The 18,445-nt window shown below is 41.0% G+C and overlaps 5 protein-coding genes across 5 annotated transcripts; 4 read left to right on the top strand and 1 right to left on the bottom strand.

The window, feature by feature from the left end:
- Positions 1–1,790: 1,790 nt before the first annotated feature.
- EAF02_009758 (uncharacterized protein) lies at positions 1,791–3,346 on the top strand (the record flags this gene model as incomplete). Its single annotated transcript, XM_038905806.1, has 4 exons — positions 1,791–1,926; positions 1,975–2,028; positions 2,081–2,690; positions 2,755–3,346. 4 exons carry the CDS (start codon positions 1,791–1,793, stop codon positions 3,344–3,346), a joined length of 1,392 nt encoding a protein of 463 aa, XP_038754546.1.
- A 1,027-nt stretch (positions 3,347–4,373) lies between these two features.
- Positions 4,374–6,789, top strand: EAF02_009757 (uncharacterized protein; the record flags this gene model as incomplete). The annotated part of the gene is made up of 8 exons (XM_038905805.1): positions 4,374–4,443; positions 4,489–4,623; positions 4,679–4,809; positions 4,859–5,137; positions 5,194–5,510; positions 5,574–6,115; positions 6,172–6,311; positions 6,388–6,789. 8 exons carry the CDS (start codon positions 4,374–4,376, stop codon positions 6,787–6,789), a joined length of 2,016 nt encoding a protein of 671 aa, XP_038754545.1.
- A 1,605-nt stretch (positions 6,790–8,394) lies between these two features.
- Positions 8,395–10,260, bottom strand: EAF02_009756 (uncharacterized protein; the record flags this gene model as incomplete). Its single annotated transcript, XM_038905804.1, has 3 exons — positions 8,395–9,370; positions 9,423–9,631; positions 9,850–10,260. The coding sequence occupies 3 exons, from the start codon at positions 10,258–10,260 to the stop codon at positions 8,395–8,397; spliced, it is 1,596 nt and encodes a 531-aa protein (XP_038754544.1).
- Positions 10,261–10,897: 637 nt separating this feature from the next.
- On the top strand, positions 10,898–12,148 carry EAF02_009755 (uncharacterized protein; the record flags this gene model as incomplete). Its single annotated transcript, XM_038905803.1, has 3 exons — positions 10,898–10,910; positions 10,995–11,256; positions 11,356–12,148. 3 exons carry the CDS (start codon positions 10,898–10,900, stop codon positions 12,146–12,148), a joined length of 1,068 nt encoding a protein of 355 aa, XP_038754543.1.
- Positions 12,149–14,040: 1,892 nt separating this feature from the next.
- EAF02_009754 (uncharacterized protein) lies at positions 14,041–15,660 on the top strand. Its single transcript, XM_038905802.1, has 3 exons — positions 14,041–14,526; positions 14,584–14,853; positions 14,908–15,660. Exons 1-3 carry the CDS (start codon positions 14,387–14,389, stop codon positions 15,344–15,346), a joined length of 849 nt encoding a protein of 282 aa, XP_038754542.1. The 5' UTR covers positions 14,041–14,386; the 3' UTR covers positions 15,347–15,660.
- The last annotated feature ends 2,785 nt before the right edge of the window (positions 15,661–18,445 follow it).

Below are 18,445 nucleotides of genomic sequence, written 5' to 3'. Positions count from 1 at the left end.
ACTCCGGTTGATTGAACGGGAGTTCTTAGAATCCATTTCAGATGGAATAGATGGCAATGCAATGCATCATAGCCCACAATAAGTACACTGGGCAGGCTATGTTAATGAGCTGTCTACTGTAAGTATGCTGACAGGAACCTTGAAACAATTCATGGCCACATTTCGACCTCAGCGAAGCATTCTATTTCCACATTAGCGACGCATTTCAGCAAGATTAAGCTCAGTTCCATGTCAATCTCATGTCAATCTCAGTAGATTGTGAAAGTTTATTAAGACAAATTACCATACTAGGTATGCACAAGGAAGTCGAAGTCGATCATAAGTTTCCATGACACGCGTCAGCTTAATCATCCATTCCCAAATTCTCCTTTTTCTAAAGGTATTTTCATGGCTCCACTAGCAACCCCCCAAATCAATCATGGCTCATATGAGCTGTCTAGACTAAACGATAATCCGCAGTGATTTTCCAAATACTGGAAATGGATTTCCAGAAGGTATGAGGACTGCTGTATTTTTTCTTGTGGCTTTCTACATGTACATTACTTCATCCCAATACGTTGAATTGTCATACTATAGGAGGAATGGAAAGAGAGAGCTCAATGCATCAGATCTCATTGAGTCTTTTACTCGCTGCACAGAGTAGTTTGACTCCAGCATTTCTTTTGGGTTTTATCTTACAACGAATCTGTGGGGCGATGTCAGGAGATTTCCCTGTAAAAGTTCAACTTTGAACTACATTGGTCCTTGCAGCGGTGGGCCCATAATACTAAACCCTTTAAATGTTCTCAAATGTCGATTACATTATTCCCCGCCCTGGAAACCGAATTCTAACGATGACATTATTGTCTTACATGGAAACAGTTGCCAAATTACGAGCTACAGATCATCTCGTATCATGTCCTCATCAATTCGTTTTACAGGCATAGCGGATTGTTTTATGACCTGATGTCAATGTACCGCCCATTACTACTTTACAAATATCTCTCTGGTTTCCAAGGTGGTTCGGGAGGTCAGAATTTTATGCTGCAATGACACATTGACTGTGCTTTCATCATATGGCATCAGATTTCTTGATTGGCTGTCTAACCGTGTAAGCGTTTTCTTTGGGGGGACTGTGTCCGCAAGTACCAAGTCACTATCAAACCTTGAGGGATTTTTCGATACGCTTCCGATGAAGCATGATTTCATTGTTGAACCCGGTCAACACATTTTGATGGACTGGCTCGAGACTGGAAGTCTTCATCTCTTGGAAATTAGCTCGCCATGTCTTTCCCAATTGAAATGACGGCCAATCACGTGAATCGACATAGCCTCGAGAATTATGGTGGGTCAGCTAGTGAATCTCTATTTATGGTGTCGCTTAGGGTTGGCGAAAAGAACGGGTCGATGTACCATTTCGGGACCGTGAGGGATGAGACGCGTAATAATACGAAGGTTCGCTGGTTGGAAGTTGGAACATCAGAAGTTATTCCTCATGTGGAGAATAACATTTTTAACAAGATAAGTTCTACCTGCCACGCCATTCAGAGCAACTTCTTTTTATTCCTCTCCTCTTTATACCTATTGTTTCCTTTGCTCTTTCCTCCCCTTGTCGAGTGTTTCCAGTCTCTCGCTTTTATTACATTCATTACTTATAGATCCATTCCTTGGCATCTGTAAGGCTGAATCTTATATCAACCACACTCACTACCCTCAATATATCTCTTTTCTCATTATTAGCTTTTGTAAAAATCATAGATCGTTTCTCAATTTTTCTACTTCTTTCTTCAATCTGAATTTTATTTTACAAGATGAGGCAAAGTACGATATTTGGGCTTTTTGCCTCAGTTGCCTCCTTTGGTATGACTGCAGCTACTGGCACTCCTGTGTTAGCAGCAAGAGCTTCATCTACTGCAAGTGTTGAGGCTGTTACGATTTCGGGAAATGGTATGCTTTCAAATACTACTTCATGGCCTTAATATTGACTGCTTTCAGCTTTCTACAAGGGTAGCGATCGTTTCTATATTCGTGGTGTCGACTATCAGCCAGGTAAAACTATCGATGCCTTCAGAAAGGCTTTATAGCTAATCTTCGAAAACAGGTGGAGGAACTGGTACTACTTCCGATCCCATTGCTAATGCAACTGCATGCAAGAGAGATGTCGAGTATTTCAAAGAACTAGGAATCAATACAATCAGAGTTTACGCTGTTGACAATACTGCGGACCACGACGAATGCATGGGGTACCTCGCTGATGCTGGTATCTATCTTGTCCTCGATACCGATACCCCTCTATACTCTCTCAACAGAGACGAACCAAAAGAATCGTACAACAGTGTTTACCTTCAATCCATTTTTGCAACAATTGACAAGTTTGCGAATTACACCAATACTCTTGCTTTCCTCTCCGGTAATGAAGTCATCAACGATGTGAACAACACCAATTGTGCTCCTTATGTCAAGGCTATCGTTCGGGATATGAAGGAATACATTGGTAGCCGGGGTTATCGATCCATTCCCGTCGGTTACTCGGCTGCAGACGTTGCTTCTAACCAATATATACTTGCTGAGTACTTGAACTGCGGCACTGATGATGAACGATCCGATTTCTACGCAATTAATGACTATTCATGGTGCGATCCTTCTTCTATGACCACATCCGGCTGGGATACTCTCATCAAAAACTACACTGGCTATAGTATTCCTCTCTTGTAAGTCTATCATTTTGATCTTGTGTTGATGACTGTAAATTCAAATGTCTGACAAATCTCAAAGCATGTCCGAGTTTGGTTGCATTACCAATACCAGAAAGTTCACCGAAATAGCCGCTTTATACAGCACTGAAATGACCGCCGTCTTCTCTGGAGGTCTTGTATATGAATATTCTAACGAGGGTAACGGATATGGTCTCGTGGATATCACCGATGGAACCGTCTCCACCACTGAACAATACACGTACCTCAAGAAAGCATACGCAAACACTACTTCTCCAACAGGCGCCGGTGGAGCCGTTACTACTACTGGATCTTCAAGCACTTGTCCAACCGAAAGTTCTGATTGGGATGTCTCCGGTGATGCGCTTCCAGCCATCCCTACTCCTGCTAAGAAATACATGACTGAAGGCGCGGGTAATGGACCTGGTTTGGATGGAGCTGGATCTCAAGAGGCTGGCGATACTGAAAATGAATCTCAAGGTACTGCCACCGCAGGTTCTGGTGCTGTCACGTACACTGCTTCTGTCGGTTCGTCGAGCTCTACATCTTCTTCCTCTAGTGCTGGTGGAAGAAATGCTGAGGTTGATATGAGAGCTTTCGGGGTTGTTGCAGTGACCCTTGTCAGCATGGTCGGAGGTATGATGTTGCTTTGATTGCGGGGATTATCTTTGAGAGGTGCAGATAGACTTTTCTTCTTTCTTATTTTTCCTTTGTTATCTTTGGTATACATAAAATGAAATGCATAAAATTTGTGTACAGTTCCGCCTCTGCCCAAGCATTTTATCTTACGTTTTTCTTGTCGTTTCTTGGCCGCTTTACCCTATAACAAATCTTATGCATTGACCCCACGAACCACTGACTTCTTAGTGGAGTTGAAACTTGTGCACAGGAAGTTCGGCCTCTTACCATCTGTGCTCCCCTCAAACTTTCTCGCTTAATGGCCTTCACTTATTTACTGAGCGACGTCTTGTTATCACTTTCTCTTCTTATAATAATCTCATTGAATTTTATTTGAGTTCCTTCAAGAACTATTTTCAGTCGCTTGCTGAATTTATTTCGATCGTTCAGTCGGTGAGTGGAATGCGGCTGAGGTTCCCCAATGCGGGGTTAATGCAGGGGCCGCATATTGCAATATAATACGACCGTGTAACTTTTATCATTTGTCTCTGCCCGAACATCTTACAAGGCTGCATCTAAATGCTTATGGCTTTGGCTCCACCGAGACATAAAGCACCAACGTGACCAGTGAAATGAATGTGGAGTCATAATATTTCTGACCGTCATCAAGCCATCGTCTATTGCAAAAGATGTACTGGATATGCATACGAATATCACGGTATACGCATCAAGCCGTTACACTGCAATATGCACAAGCTCCCACTTATACACTGGTGATTCGTGAATTATGTTTCCTTCATTTAGCTGAATTCTCGTGATTATCTTGGCGTGACTGTCTGTAGCTTTTCTCATGTAGACAGCCGTTTACAAGGACTTCTTTGGAAACTACGCCCCAATGCGCCTTTATCTAATTTTGTCAACGCAGCATTCAAAAAGTAGTTATATATCTCTGAAATCCCTCTTTATCATTAAATCCCTCAAACTTTCTCATTCTATCTCATTTTGATAGCTAAGCATTTGCATAGCTCACAAAAGAAAGTGCACAAGCAGTACTTGGCAATCATGGCTACCATTCCGGCACTTAACTACCCTATTACCGGGCCTCCAAAGCCTTCTCCTACTCCTGCTGACGGTAAGGCTACATTCTTGTGTGCTGTTCATTTTGCTAAATTCTCAGGATCTGTTCCTTTGAGGCGTGAGATTCGTGATCTCCAACGTAACTTTCCTGATCAATGGACGCTTTACATACTTGGTCTTCAGGCTTTTCAACAACTTGACCAGAAGTCAGATCTATCTTGGTATGGAATTGCGGGTATGTCTTCTGAAGCATGGTTCGCTGTACATATGTATCTTTCTGACTTTTCAAGGTATTCATGGACGCCCCTATCGTCCCTGGGGTGGAGTACAAGGAGATAACCCGGCTGGATGGCAGGGCTACTGTACCCACAGCTCTATTCTCTTTGCACCATGGCATCGTCCATACCTTGCGTTGTTTGAGGTGGGTACAACTTTACTCGTTCTTCTACTCAATACTCACATGTCCGCAGCAATATCTGTATCAGATCATACAAAAGATTGCTGCTACATTCCCCGCTTCCACAAAGACCCGTTATCAACAAGCTGCGTTGACTTTCCGTATGCCATACTGGGACTGGGCTGCTGCACCACCCGCTGGTGATAAGTACTTCCCTACTGTTGTTGGACAACCATCGATCCAAATCATAACTCCGACCTCAAATAATAAATCAGTTCAAATCAATAACCCCCTCTATTCCTACAAGTTCATCCCCTTGAATCCTTTAAAGGGTGACTTCCCTAGTGCTCCGGTATGAACAATCATCCTTAAGCTTCAGCGTATCATAGCAGGCATTGACATCTCTAGGAATCACGATGGCCAACCACTCTTCGATATCCAACCAATGGAAGTGCAACCGCCAAATCTCAAGAGCAACAGGTATTTGACGCTATGGAATCGCAATTTGATTCTTACCAGAGTAATGTTTACTTGATCATGAGAGATCCCAATTATAAGCAGTTCGATGCCTTTAGCAATCATCAATGGGCATCAAACAATGCTCCGGGGACATACGGTAGTATCGAGGATGTACACAATAGTGTTCATAGTGAAACTGGTGGGAATGGACAGATGGGCGATCCTGATTACGCAGCTTTCGATCCATTGTTTTGGTTGCATCATACGTAAGTCATGACTCTTCTTCTATTGTCAACGCTAAAATCATTTCGAATATTGACATTCACCAGCAATGTCGATCGTCAATTTGCCATCTGGCAAGCTTTAAACCCCAACAGCTATGCAATCAACAAGCCTTCTGGTGATGGAACTTTCTCAATCCAAAGCGGTAGCCAAGAAACCAGCACTACTCCCTTGACGCCATTTAACAATGCCACTGGGAAAACCTACTGGACTTCCGATGGCGTGCGTAGCACTTCCATATTCAACTACGCCTACCCCGAGACTCAACAATGGAAATATCCTACTGTCCAGCAATATCAAACAAGTGTTCTCGCCGCAGTGCAGACGTTGTATGGTGCTACTAGTAACCAATTTATGCAATTGATGGGCGTACAAACTGCTGCTGCACCTGAGACAATTTCTACTCAGGCCGAAAAGGTTGTTGCAGATAGCAGCGATGCAGCTCAGAAACCTATTGGTGATGGTGCTGCTTCATCTTCTCACGGACATAACTTCTTGTCAAATCTTCTTCACAGTTCCGCCAAGGCTAAGCCTAAGCCTGGGGACGCTGTTCGAGGTGGAGAAGACTTTGAGTCTGAGATTGGAAAAGGTAAGATCCCTTCTCGTTACTCTGCTCATTCGGTAATTTTCTAACAGCATTTCAAGCATCTAAAGCTCCTGCCACCGCGGGACCAATCAAATACCGCGAATACATTGCCAATATTCGTGCTCCAAAGCATATTCTCCATCAAACCTATCGCGTCCGAATCTTTCTTGGAGATTTCAATTCCGATCCTGCAACTTGGGTATGTGCTTATTCATCTCCCTTCTCATCTCCCCCTCGCAAACTTCTTCACTGCATCAAACTAACCAAACTCCCAGGCAACCGAACAATCCACCATTGGCACCTTCTCTTCCTTTGGTAAAAACCCCGAAACTACCGGCTGCGGAAAATGCATCAAGGACGAAGCACGCTCCCTCATGATTTCCGGCACCGTTCCTTTAACCCCCATCCTCCTCAAACTGTACAAAAATGGCGATCTCGGATCTCTCGAAACCGAGAATGTCATTCCGTATTTGAGACAAAATCTCCATTGGAGAGTGACGCTAGCTGATGGGACTGAGATTGACAGGGGAAATGTCGAAGGACTTAAGATTAGTGTGGTGAGTACCGAGGTGAAGTGTGCGCAAGGAGGATTCCCGGAATATAGTGGGGAGTATGAGGTGCATAGCGAGGTTACGGGAGGAAGACCGGCAGGTTTGGGAGAGGGAGATAGGATTTAGGGCTTTTGTGGGTGGTAAGTGGTAGGTGATTGGGGAAACGGGAAATTTACAGTATTTCTTTCTTTTTAGCTAGTTTCAAAATGCAAATGTTCTTTTTTTTATCATCTTCGATTTCATTGCTTTCCGTGATTTTGATACCGGCAGGCAATATTGAGGTTGGGCTGGAGTTTGGGTTGACTTACGACGTATTGCTGCTTTCGTGACACATATCGATGTCACCATCGTCAATAGTAAAATGCGGATGAGTGAGGTTGAGTTGTTGGTACTTGGCAGCCAAGAATCCAATAGCCTTTCGTACTCAGCCTAGAGTTGATGATTTTTCTATTCAACATTTACTTGTACTTCCACTGTATTAACAAGGAAAATCGGGCTTGAGAGATCATCTTTCAGGGCCTCAAGGTATAAGTTGGTACAACAACACAAAGTTAAGAATGACACTCCTAAGAGAATCGATTCCGAACATGAGTAATGGATACCGACTTTGAGGTCGACTTCCATCATACATCTATTTCGTCCAAGGGGTTCCGTCAAAATGCATCAAAAGCAGTAAGAAGACTACCGCAGTAGCAGGTTGCATGTGAATCACCTGAAATAACACTGCTAGCTTGAATTTTGTTATATTTCACAACCCGAATAGCTTAGGAATCTTTCCTAATCATTCGAATCTTCCACTATTCTCCTCAACTTATTTCCCATGGTCTTTTATGAACATATAGATAGATGGTAATCTGATAAGCTAGGTGTAAGAATGGGATGTATCAGCATCTCCGTCAATCGCTATAGCTAGGGACTAATGATGTCTCTGCGGCCTATATGGAAAAGAGGAAGGTATAATTTTAGCTCCGCAGCATCGAGCCATGCCCAGATATCTATGTATATCTCGAGCCTCACTTGAGGGATCGGGATCGGGATCGGGAATGGGAATGGGAATAGGAATCTGGACTGCCAAGCGTTCTTTGCACAGAATTTAGCTTCGGTGGAACCAGTTCTAAGACTCAAAAGATTTCAGGGTCTTTTCCTTCTTCTAGCTTGGATGAAGTGCATTGTTTGTTTTGAGTTGCATCTTCAAAGAATCGAAATAGAGATAATATGAAGCACAAACATGTGAAGTCAAGAAGTATCCGACAACATTTTTAACAACATAAAACATGATTTCATCACAAATATTCGAAGTCAATCATAGAAAAACTCGGGCGTTGACAAGGACACACTTGGAATCTGTGACAAAATGAACCATTACGTCCATGGCCAGAAGAAAATCGCCACTGTATTTGAGGCATAAGATTGGTGTGGTAACCTTGGAAGCCGTGTGCAAATGTGGGTAGCAGTTTGAGAGCAAGTATGTAGTTTTCATCGTTTCCCTCTCCAAACATATCTCTCAAATATAAGTCAGCAGCCACAAGTAATATCATAGATTCTTTTTCTGGGATCTATAAGAAGAGCATTTGGCAGACTTATTTTGGAGAGATGGAATAAAGGGGTTATATATATATATATAATAGCGAGCGAGCAGCATCTTCGCCTGTGTAACCATCACGTGGCACTGAAGCTAGACTCCATGAAGTCCGCGTTTCTGACAATATCTTAAAGATGGAGAATGCATATTCAAGCTCTGTATATGGCATCCGACATCTTAGCTACCCTAGCTAACTTCCCTACAGAATGTACTCTCACAATGTCAGCTCCGCCTTGAATAGCTGCAGTCACTGTCGCCGCAGTACCCCAATCTCTTTCGCTTGGGCTATCTACTCCAGTGATTTTACCAATAAACTTCTTTCGACTGGCCCCTAATAACCACGGCAAGCCTTGTAGGCCGGGCCAATCACGTAATTCATCCATCCGACGAAGTATTTCGAGATTCTGATTTTGTGTCTTCGCAAATCCAATTCCAGGATCTAGAATTATACGCCATCGCCGAATACCAGCAGCCTCTGCTTCTGCTACTCGCTCTAATAGCTCGTTTGCAATGGTTGGGATGAGGCCCTCAGGCTCATAGTCTGTGAGAGTCGTCATAGTTGCTGGCGTTCCTCTCATGTGCATAAGACATACGGTTTTTCCGAGTTGGGCCATGGTAGATAGCATATCAGGATCAAGTTGACCTGAAGAAACATCATTAATGATATCCGCACCTGCTTCAACAGCAGCCCTAGCTACAGATGCCCTATAAGTATCGATACTAATTGCTACGTTCTTGGGTGATTTGGTATTTCTAATCTCTTGAATAGCCGGTAAGATGCGACTTATTTCTACCTCAGAAGATACTTCAGGAGCACCTGGTGCGGTTGATTGACCACCAACATCAATGATAGTTGCTCCGAATCCAATCAATTGTGAGGAGTTGGCTCGTAGAAAATTTCGCTCATTGAGATTTTCGCCCCCATCGGAGAAAGAGTCGGGTGTCATATTCAGAATTGCCATTACATGGGTCTGGCGGTTCTTTTTAAGAGCATACAATGAACCAATGGATGGATGTAATGGAGTTATGGTAGATAAAGGGGTCGGGGATGGCGGCAATTCATTTAGATAATCCTGGGTAAACTTCCATGGAGTTTTCGGATCCAAAGGTTTTCCAGGAATAAGCCTATAACCATATCAGCGACAATTAGTCAACAGAATTGAGGGCTCTTAATTACTCTGCCAGTGGTCTCAAAACAAACTCCCGCTCAACCATACCAGGATGAGGTATTTGTAACCTTGGGTGATCTACAACCTCATTTTCGTAAAGTAGAATGTCAAGGTCAATGTTTCTTGGTCCTTTGTCAATAATCTTCATTCGACCCATCTCATTCTCAATTGCTTGAAGCTCGTTTAATAGAGCAATCGGTTCCAAGGTTGTTTCTACCTATAGATCCCTATTAGCTAGATTTCTTGAAATCTTTGGGATTTTGATGAACCTGTTTCATCTAACCTTGGACTTGACATTGAAAAGTGCGGCTGATCAATAACCGCAATCATGATGATTACCTTTCAAACTTGGTAGACATGTACAATTCCAAAAGTACAATATGTATAATCACGTGGTATAAATTGACACCAAGTCAATGCGAAAGAGGAACTCACCTCACAAGCACCATTTAAGAAATTCTCTTGATCAAGAACGTACATGGGTTCAGTTTCCCATAAACCACTCGTTCTCTTGACTTTGATGCCCCTCTCGGACATTTTGTTGCAAGCCATTTCGATCCATCCTACTCGATCACCAAGGTTACTACCCAAAGCAATATATGCAAGTCGAGGTTGACTTTGCGATTTGGAAAGCTGTGTCACATCATTTTCACTAGGTGAATTGGTATTAAGAGGATGTTGAGTCCATGGAAGTGGTGATGAGACTGCACTGTCGGAGCTATAGCTTCGAGATGTCAAAGATGCGAAGCTCTTGGCTTTACACACTGCCTGGAAAGGTCTTTTGATAAACGGTCGTGGTAAATTCACACTCCGACTCACCACGGATGATAATAGAGAGCCCCTCATCGGTGTAGTGTTCTCTCTTCCTTGGAGATATAGATCATCGAATCAAATGAAGAAACTTGAAGTTTGAAAGAAGCAGCTTTGTTGATAGTGGTCGAATGGGTTACCGTATTCGCGGACCACGGCGCATTTTGAAAGTTCTAAAGATAATGTATTGTGATCAACCATGATATTCATTCTTGAGCCGAGAACCTTATAGCCTGCAGTTGTATACGGAGGACACCAGAAGTTTAATAGGAGATACATATTGAATCGTCATGCTTGAAGATTATATAAACCAACATCAATTCAAAAATAGAAGTAATCATTTCATACATTCAATTCCGTTTCCATTCAACAACATGGCGCATACTGGAAACATCGCACGTGCATGCATGCAGGTCCAAGAAAAGGCTAACCCGACGCTAACAATCAAACCGAGGCATCTTTTTATTACACCGGGTTTTTACCCCAGATGAATCCATTCTTTTTTGAGGATCAAGTGTTCCGAGGTCTGTAAGAATCTCCTCAAATAATCCACCTGTTCTTCTTTCACAGCATATTGCTCTTCACTATTGATTGATCGTTTTTCAAATCTCATATCTTCATCTCATAATATATTACACAGAGCCATATCATTATAAACAAGAATATAGCAACCATGGCTTCTAAACGTAAGTAACCAGCCATCACATGCCAGCTAGGAAAGAAACAATGCCAAATAGAAGGAATCAACAACTGACTGGCCTTCCCTATAGAACAACTCCGCACAACGGTCACTGATCTTCTTAAGATCAACCATCCTATCATCCTCGCTGGAATGAACGTTGCTGCCGGACCCAAACTCGCAGCTGCTGTAACAAATGCCGGTGGTCTCGGCGTTCTAGGAGGTATCGGATACACTCCAGATATGTTAAGAGAGCAAATCGCGGAACTCAAGTCATTTTTGGACGATCAAAACGCTCCTTTTGGTGTTGATCTCTTACTCCCACAAGTTGGAGGATCTGCGAGAAAGACAAAGTAAGTTTGAGCTATATTTCTTTCCTTCTCCTTTGCTACCAATTTCTCTGCTACCCCCTCTCAGATTAATACATAGTTGCTGACATAGTTTTCTCCTAGCTACGATTATACCAAAGGAAAATTAGACGAGCTCATTACCATTATCATCGAGAGCGGCGCCAAACTCTTTGTTTCCGCCGTCGGTGTACCACCAAAACATGTCGTTGAACGGCTACACAAAGCTGGTATTCTTTATGCCAACATGATCGGACACCCAAAACATGTTAAGAAATGCCTCGACCTCGGTGTTGATATTATTTGCGCACAAGGTGGAGAGGGTGGTGGACACACCGGAGACGTTCCTACAACTGTCTTGATCCCAGCAGTTGTCGACCTCTGCAAGGGAAAGACCAGTCCAATGACTGGAAAGCCTGTTCAAGTTGTCGCCGCCGGAGGTATTTTCAACGGGGCAACTGTTGCCGCAGCTTTAATGTTGGGCGCAAGTGCCGTGTGGGTTGGTACCAGATTCATCTTGACCGATGAGGCCGGTGCACCAAAGGCTCACCAAGAGGCTGTGAGAACCGCTGGTCATGATGACAATGTTCGAACTATCATCTTCACTGGTAGACCATTACGGGTACGAACCAACAGTTATATTCAGAACTGGGAAGAGAACCGTGCTGCCGAGATCAAAGAACTCACATCCAAGGGTGTTATTCCAGTTGAACATGATTTCGAGACTCTCGGTGATGATATTGATGATGAGACTATGGATAACGCACGACCTTTCTTGATGGGCAAAGCGGCTGCTGTTGTCAATGAGAAGAAGAGTGCCAAGGCCGTTGTTGATGAATTGGTCAGCGATGCCGTAGCATGCATTCACAAGGGGGAGAAATTGACAGCAAAGTTGTAAATAATTGTATTCATTGATATGATGGAACAATGGACGGAGTTGATGAGGTCGATATCATGGGATGATTCGCGTGAAGGCACGTTGGATCAAGGTGGCTGACTCGGCTACGAATGGGGTGATGAGCACTCGATTATCTTAGACTGCATAGCGTGGTAATTGAGTAGCTAGTATTGTATTTGCATCAAGGATTTGGGCAGAAGGGGGAATTGAAATTTTTGAGACATCGGATCGCAAGGGAATTGAGTTTGATATATCTATCTATTTGCGATTACAATAACATGGAGCTTTTATTATTTCAACAATAATGATTGTACTGTGTGTGCTGTGTGTGGTTGCGGAAGATGTTTGTTCGGGATGCAAATAATTCAACTCTCTCTACCTATTAATCACTTCATATGGGTAACCACGTGCGAATTTTGTGCGAATTATAGATTATTGTATTCGGATGACATCGAAGTAGACCTATCACCTATATCATGAAATCTACGATAGATGGCTAATAAGTATATCAAATCTAATAAGTACCATATCCGACCGTACGATCTCATGTACTGAATCCTTCACCGACGCACTGATGGTAAGATTGTAGGTAGATAGGTGGATAGGTGAGTAGATAGTTTTGAGAAATTGAAACGTCCTAGAAACACATTGGTATCACGTCCGAGGTGATCTGATCTGATCTCTGATTTGATGTGATGTGATTCATGATAGAGATTGATGATAAAGTAATAATCGGCTGCTTGGAAAAGCTGACTATCGATATCTTTTCTAGCTATTGATGAACGAATGGATGTATTCCTACCGACACTACCTTGGTGGCTAGGTCACCCGCATATAAACGAGGGTAGGCCAAAGTTAGATGTGCAACAATTGACAACGAAGGAATGTGATGGGAATATCATGTGATTGTTATTGTGGTTGTGATTCCATAAGAACCTACCTAGGTCCTAGGTAGAGATAGATACTATGTACTAGGTAAGTTCACGGATACCGATAACTCGATGATTTTTCAGATGAAGATTTTTGCTTACGACTGGAAAAGGCCACAAAGCTAATGGCCGATCGATGGCTATGTAGTATGCAGTGTGTATAAGCAGTATGTATAAGTACTGGTGATCGTATCTACTACCTATCTACCTAGTACGAGTATGTATGATTTCAAATATCGATGATGACTACTCTTCTGCCATACACATTCCAAGAAATTACGTATCTCGAAGACTTTTCTTTGTATAGTCTATTATCTATTATCTACTATTTACCATCTATCATTTACTATTTACTATCTATTATTTACTATTTATCATTTATTATTTACTATTTATTATTTATTATTTACTATTTATTATTTATTATCTATTATTTACTATTTACTATCTACTATTTATTATTTATTATTTACTATTTATTATTTATTATCTATTATTTACTATTTACTATCTACTATTTATTATTTATTATTTATTATTTACTATTTATTATCTACTATCTATTATCTATTATCTATCATCTACCATTTACTATCTACCATCTACCATCTACCATCTACCATCTACCATCTACCATCTACTCCCTACAAATGAAGTTTACGGACAAAAAGTATGCAAACCCCATCACTCCATCCATCACTCCATCCATCACTCCATCACTCACTCCAGTTTTATTCTCCCCATCCCCCCACGGCATTGGTTGGATCAAACTTCAAAGCCATTCAAGCAAAAGATGGCAGGGCCGGACAAGGTCATCACGGATCCACCCATCCTCCGGCTGACTTAATGTAATGGGCAACTATGACGTTTAGCGTGTATCGCAAAATTGAACATGGAGATTCTCTGACCTTGCTTGGCCGGCTGGTAAAGAACAAAATGTAGGTAGCTAAAATGCGCGAGGTGTGCTTAGACTTTTTGATTTTTTCTTTTCTTCTCTTTGCTTTTATCTTTTGTCCTCCTGTCCCGTCGTATCTTGTCTTTTTAAATAAATCTGGATAACCTCAATTGTTCCAATAAAGAGTCTTCGGTCTATCATTGAAGGGTGGAACTTGAGAAGTTGCTTTACTTGCTCGTGCTCCCATTTCATATACACATCATCTCACCCGCCAACATCGAAGCGCCTTCTTGTGTTGGTTGGAAACCAGAATTCAGAGGTGGAAATATCAAAACTCAGTCAACTCATTCACAATTTTACTACAAATCAATTGAATACCTTTTCTCAACTGGCAACCACATATAATCCATCAAAATGTTTGGTATATCATATTGGATGATACCTGTCTTTTCAGGAATGGTATGGCTTGCGATGCTCTTGGCCATGCTGTTGACCTGGGCAGTTGCAGATGGCTCACCAATAATTACACCTATGGATAATGGTCAAACTATTGCGTAAGTGGTTCTCTTTCTCGCCAACCTCAAGATGACTATTCTAACATTGTCATGCAGATATATCTCAGATATCGGAGCCCATGAACTTCAACCACTCTTTATTGCTATGGGTACCGTAACCATGGTTACTTTCAATATGGTCTTTATTGCGGAGAGATGGTTACGACACAATGGTCGTTTACATGGAAACACCTCTATCTTCCAAAAAGTATTATCGGGCCTTGCTATTGTCTTTTCCGTTGCAGGTGGAATCGGTTTGATCTGTCTTACATGTCTCAATGATGTGGACCACCACACTGCACACGACATTTGTCTAGCTATTTTTATGTAAGCTTCCTCCTCTCCCACCCTCACATGGAGAATGAACTAACAATTTATCAGCGGTGGTTACATCCTTTCTGCCATCTTCATCTGCTGGGAATACCAACGTCTCGGCATCCACTACCGTGAACACAGCGTCCTACGCATCTCCTTCTGGGTCAAACTTGCCTTCATCTTTGTCGAATTAGGTCTCGCCATCGGATTCGGTGTGTGCAACCGTAAATCTTGGTGGAACACTGCTGCCATCCTTGAATGGATCATCGCATTGATTTACACATTCTACGTTTGGAGTTTCGCAATCGATTTCATCCCAGCCATCAGAACAAAACATTACCAGAGCAAAGATACCGAAGCCGAGATGGCAATGGCGATGGATGTTGAGAGTAGACAGAGAGGGTATCATGGAGCTGCCGATGAACAAAGAGCGTATGGGAGTGCGGAAAGCAGTGGACACGGAAGATACAATCCTGAGCCTGTCGTTCCGGCGAGGAACTTCTAGATTCGTTGTTTTGTGAAGGAACGAATATGCATGATGACTTGTTTATACGAAAATACTAGAGATGTTAAGATTTCGAACCAGACGAACGAATGGAGGAATGTATCATAGAAAAATGGATAGATGCATTTTATACCCGGAGGAAGATATGGCATCGGTTGGAGTGGTTGATTTGGTAGCTGGCGCTTGGAGTTATGAAGCATTTATGATTGCATGCATGCATATATGGAGATTTGGATTAGAGTGAGCAAGATGCTTAATGTCGATAATGTTAGATGAGATGTAATTATGAATAAAAGTATATATTTATCCAAGATTTCCCTTTTGTGCTTAGGCGAGGTTGTAGTGGTACGGAGTATAGATAAGTGTCTATGTGAATTTATTTTTGCAGCGGATATAAAGTATATTAATGATTGGAAGAATGAGAGTTCATGATTTCCTGTACATATAGTTCCTCTACTATATTGTTGATTTTAACATACGTAGATATTCATCATATCATATATTATCAGGGGGAGAAAAGATATATTCTGAATACACATTCAAATATACATTCAAATGTATATAGGGGGGAGAATATACATATAAACATATAAATCACATATAGAAAAATATATATTCCGTTCACTTCTAGACTTTAAGTAGGGATGGATTGTTATTTATGTTTGTGTTTATTTATATTTATTTATACTTATTCATACTTATTGATGTTTATACTTATTTATACTCGTTTATACTTATTTATATGTATTTATTTTCCCTCTGTTCCTCTTCTCTTTGCGTACGAATGAGGGGATGGTGTAAGTAGAGAGGTGGGTAGGTAGGTAAGTGAATGGGTTATTGGTATTGGTATTAGTATTGTCTGGCTTTTGGGATATATTCTTGTGATTTTGGGATGGATTGAACGGGGTGAGGTTGTGGGTTGAGCGTTTAGATATATATGTATGCGTATATACTGGACTGTGTATTTACTGTTCTCTCCTCGATTTATTCGGGTATGATATAGTGTGATATATTGTGACACGATGATGGTTTCTTTATAGTATAATATGTTAGCCGTTACCTTTCACTCTTTGAATTATCGGTATTGCATTTAAAGTGCACTGATATTTTTTCAACCGTTGAGATGAGTGTCACGGTACGGATTCAATCTGGGATTGTAGGTTGTGAATTGTTGGGGATGGGTACATTTCTCAAAGGGGGGTTGTTGTGTGGAATTGGTAGGATTTTAAGGGATGCTTGGAGACGATGTCTTTATTGGGTGGTATTGTTGGATGGTATTGTTGGATGATAATTAGATTACATTTGATATTGGGAGAAGATGCAGCGTGACTCCTGTATGAGATCTCGAGATGAGAATCTGTGGTTATAGGTTCGTATTGAATAAGAAGGCGGACTTATCATGGTTACTTTACAAGTATGAGTGATCTTTTTAGCTGCCTGTGGGGATGATGTTGTTATTGTAGGTTCAGTTTGATAGATTGAAAGTTGTGGAGAGATTCAAGAGCTTGATATCATGGTTGCGATGAAGATACAGTATAGCGGACTGTTGATCAGTATCTGGAATCATTTTCTTTATCTTCGTGCTCCTACCACTGCGGTTGTTTTTGGGGTTCCTGCGATAGAATGCGATCAAGTAAAGAAAGGCATTAGATGTAAAATAATACACTTTCCTCCATTATTTCGTAGCTGGAATATCGTCTGCACAACCCCTATCTCTATCTGCTGAGGATATCTGTACTTATTCTCGATCAACTAGCTCGGAAGTCCCCCCAATCTCTGTTCTACCAATCTCTATTTTTCTGTTGCTCTCTTCTATCGAGGATATAGCAGGATGAACACACAGCAGGATTGTCATAGAATAGATAAGTAGGCATAGAAGTAAAGAAGATTGGCACCGCCATCGCCATATCCAAAACCACACTCTGCTTAAGCAGGCCCGAAAGCGCAATTAATACCTTAGAGTGGAAAGATTATATCCGGTAGCAACACACCTTTCAATCTTCGAATTACAAAGTTATCATGTTGCTTATAACCGATATCCCTACATCTTGCACAACCCTGTATCTTGCACACTTTTATTTCTTTTTATATAAATATTCTAAATTCAATCTATAATCAACAAATTATTATAGTCTCTTAAAACTTATAAAATAAATAGAATAATATATATTCTTTACTATAAGCTAATTAAAATATTAAATATATTAGTATGTAAATCTAAATCTTAATTTTAAAAATAACTATATAAAATTCTTTATATTGATTAATTTAATATTTTAAATGAAAAAGAATATATATTTTTTAGAAAATTATGAATTCTAATATATTTCAATATAGTTGTAGTAAATTCTTAATCGATTCGATCTATATAGCTATATAACTAAAAGATCATGCGATGTACCTATATCTGATTCTAATTGATTTTAAGTGTGTGAACCACTGTGTTGGCTACGGATATGCAACATATCGCAATGGCATTCAAATAGCCTCTGGATCTAAACAGATCCGAAGCGACTCACATGTATTCGATGCAGAAGCGATAGGAGTATGGCGTGGATTGGAGCACCTAATCACCACGCTCGAAGATCCCCCGAACAACCGGATCTGGATGTATATTGATAGTACATCGGTTATCTGGAGTATACATGGAAACGCACTGCCCATAACGCAATGGGTTTTCTATAAATATTACAAAGCAATAAAACAACTCGATATCAGGATAAAGTAATCACCTGGATATATAAAGATCGAAGGTAATGAGGAAGCAGATTGTTTAGTAAACACAGGCGTAATTGGGCTTATAAACCAAACAATTGATAAGCTACCAATAATTAGCGGGGTATGAACTGTCACGGGTTCAATACATAGTTATGTGGATGCCTTAGGCATCTGCCCTCCATATAGTCGGCGCCTCTTTGCCTCCTTCTTTACTTCTTGTAGAATATTATATATCTTATCTAGTATTTATTTCTTACATTGTAATAGTATATTCTATCTTACAAAAGAGTCTTGTTACAATAAGAGCAATTCGACTCTGAAAAGAAATTCTTTATTTCTGTTTTTATTTATTTAAAATAGATCTTTTTATAGTTTTTATAA

Source organism: Botrytis sinoallii, assembly GCF_014898435.1.
Source record: "Botrytis sinoallii strain Bc 23 chromosome Unknown BSIN_021, whole genome shotgun sequence".
NCBI classification, from domain to species: domain Eukaryota; kingdom Fungi; phylum Ascomycota; class Leotiomycetes; order Helotiales; family Sclerotiniaceae; genus Botrytis; species Botrytis sinoallii.
The sequence above is the reverse complement of the archived record's forward strand: the minus strand, read 5'-3'. Positions and strand labels throughout refer to the sequence as shown.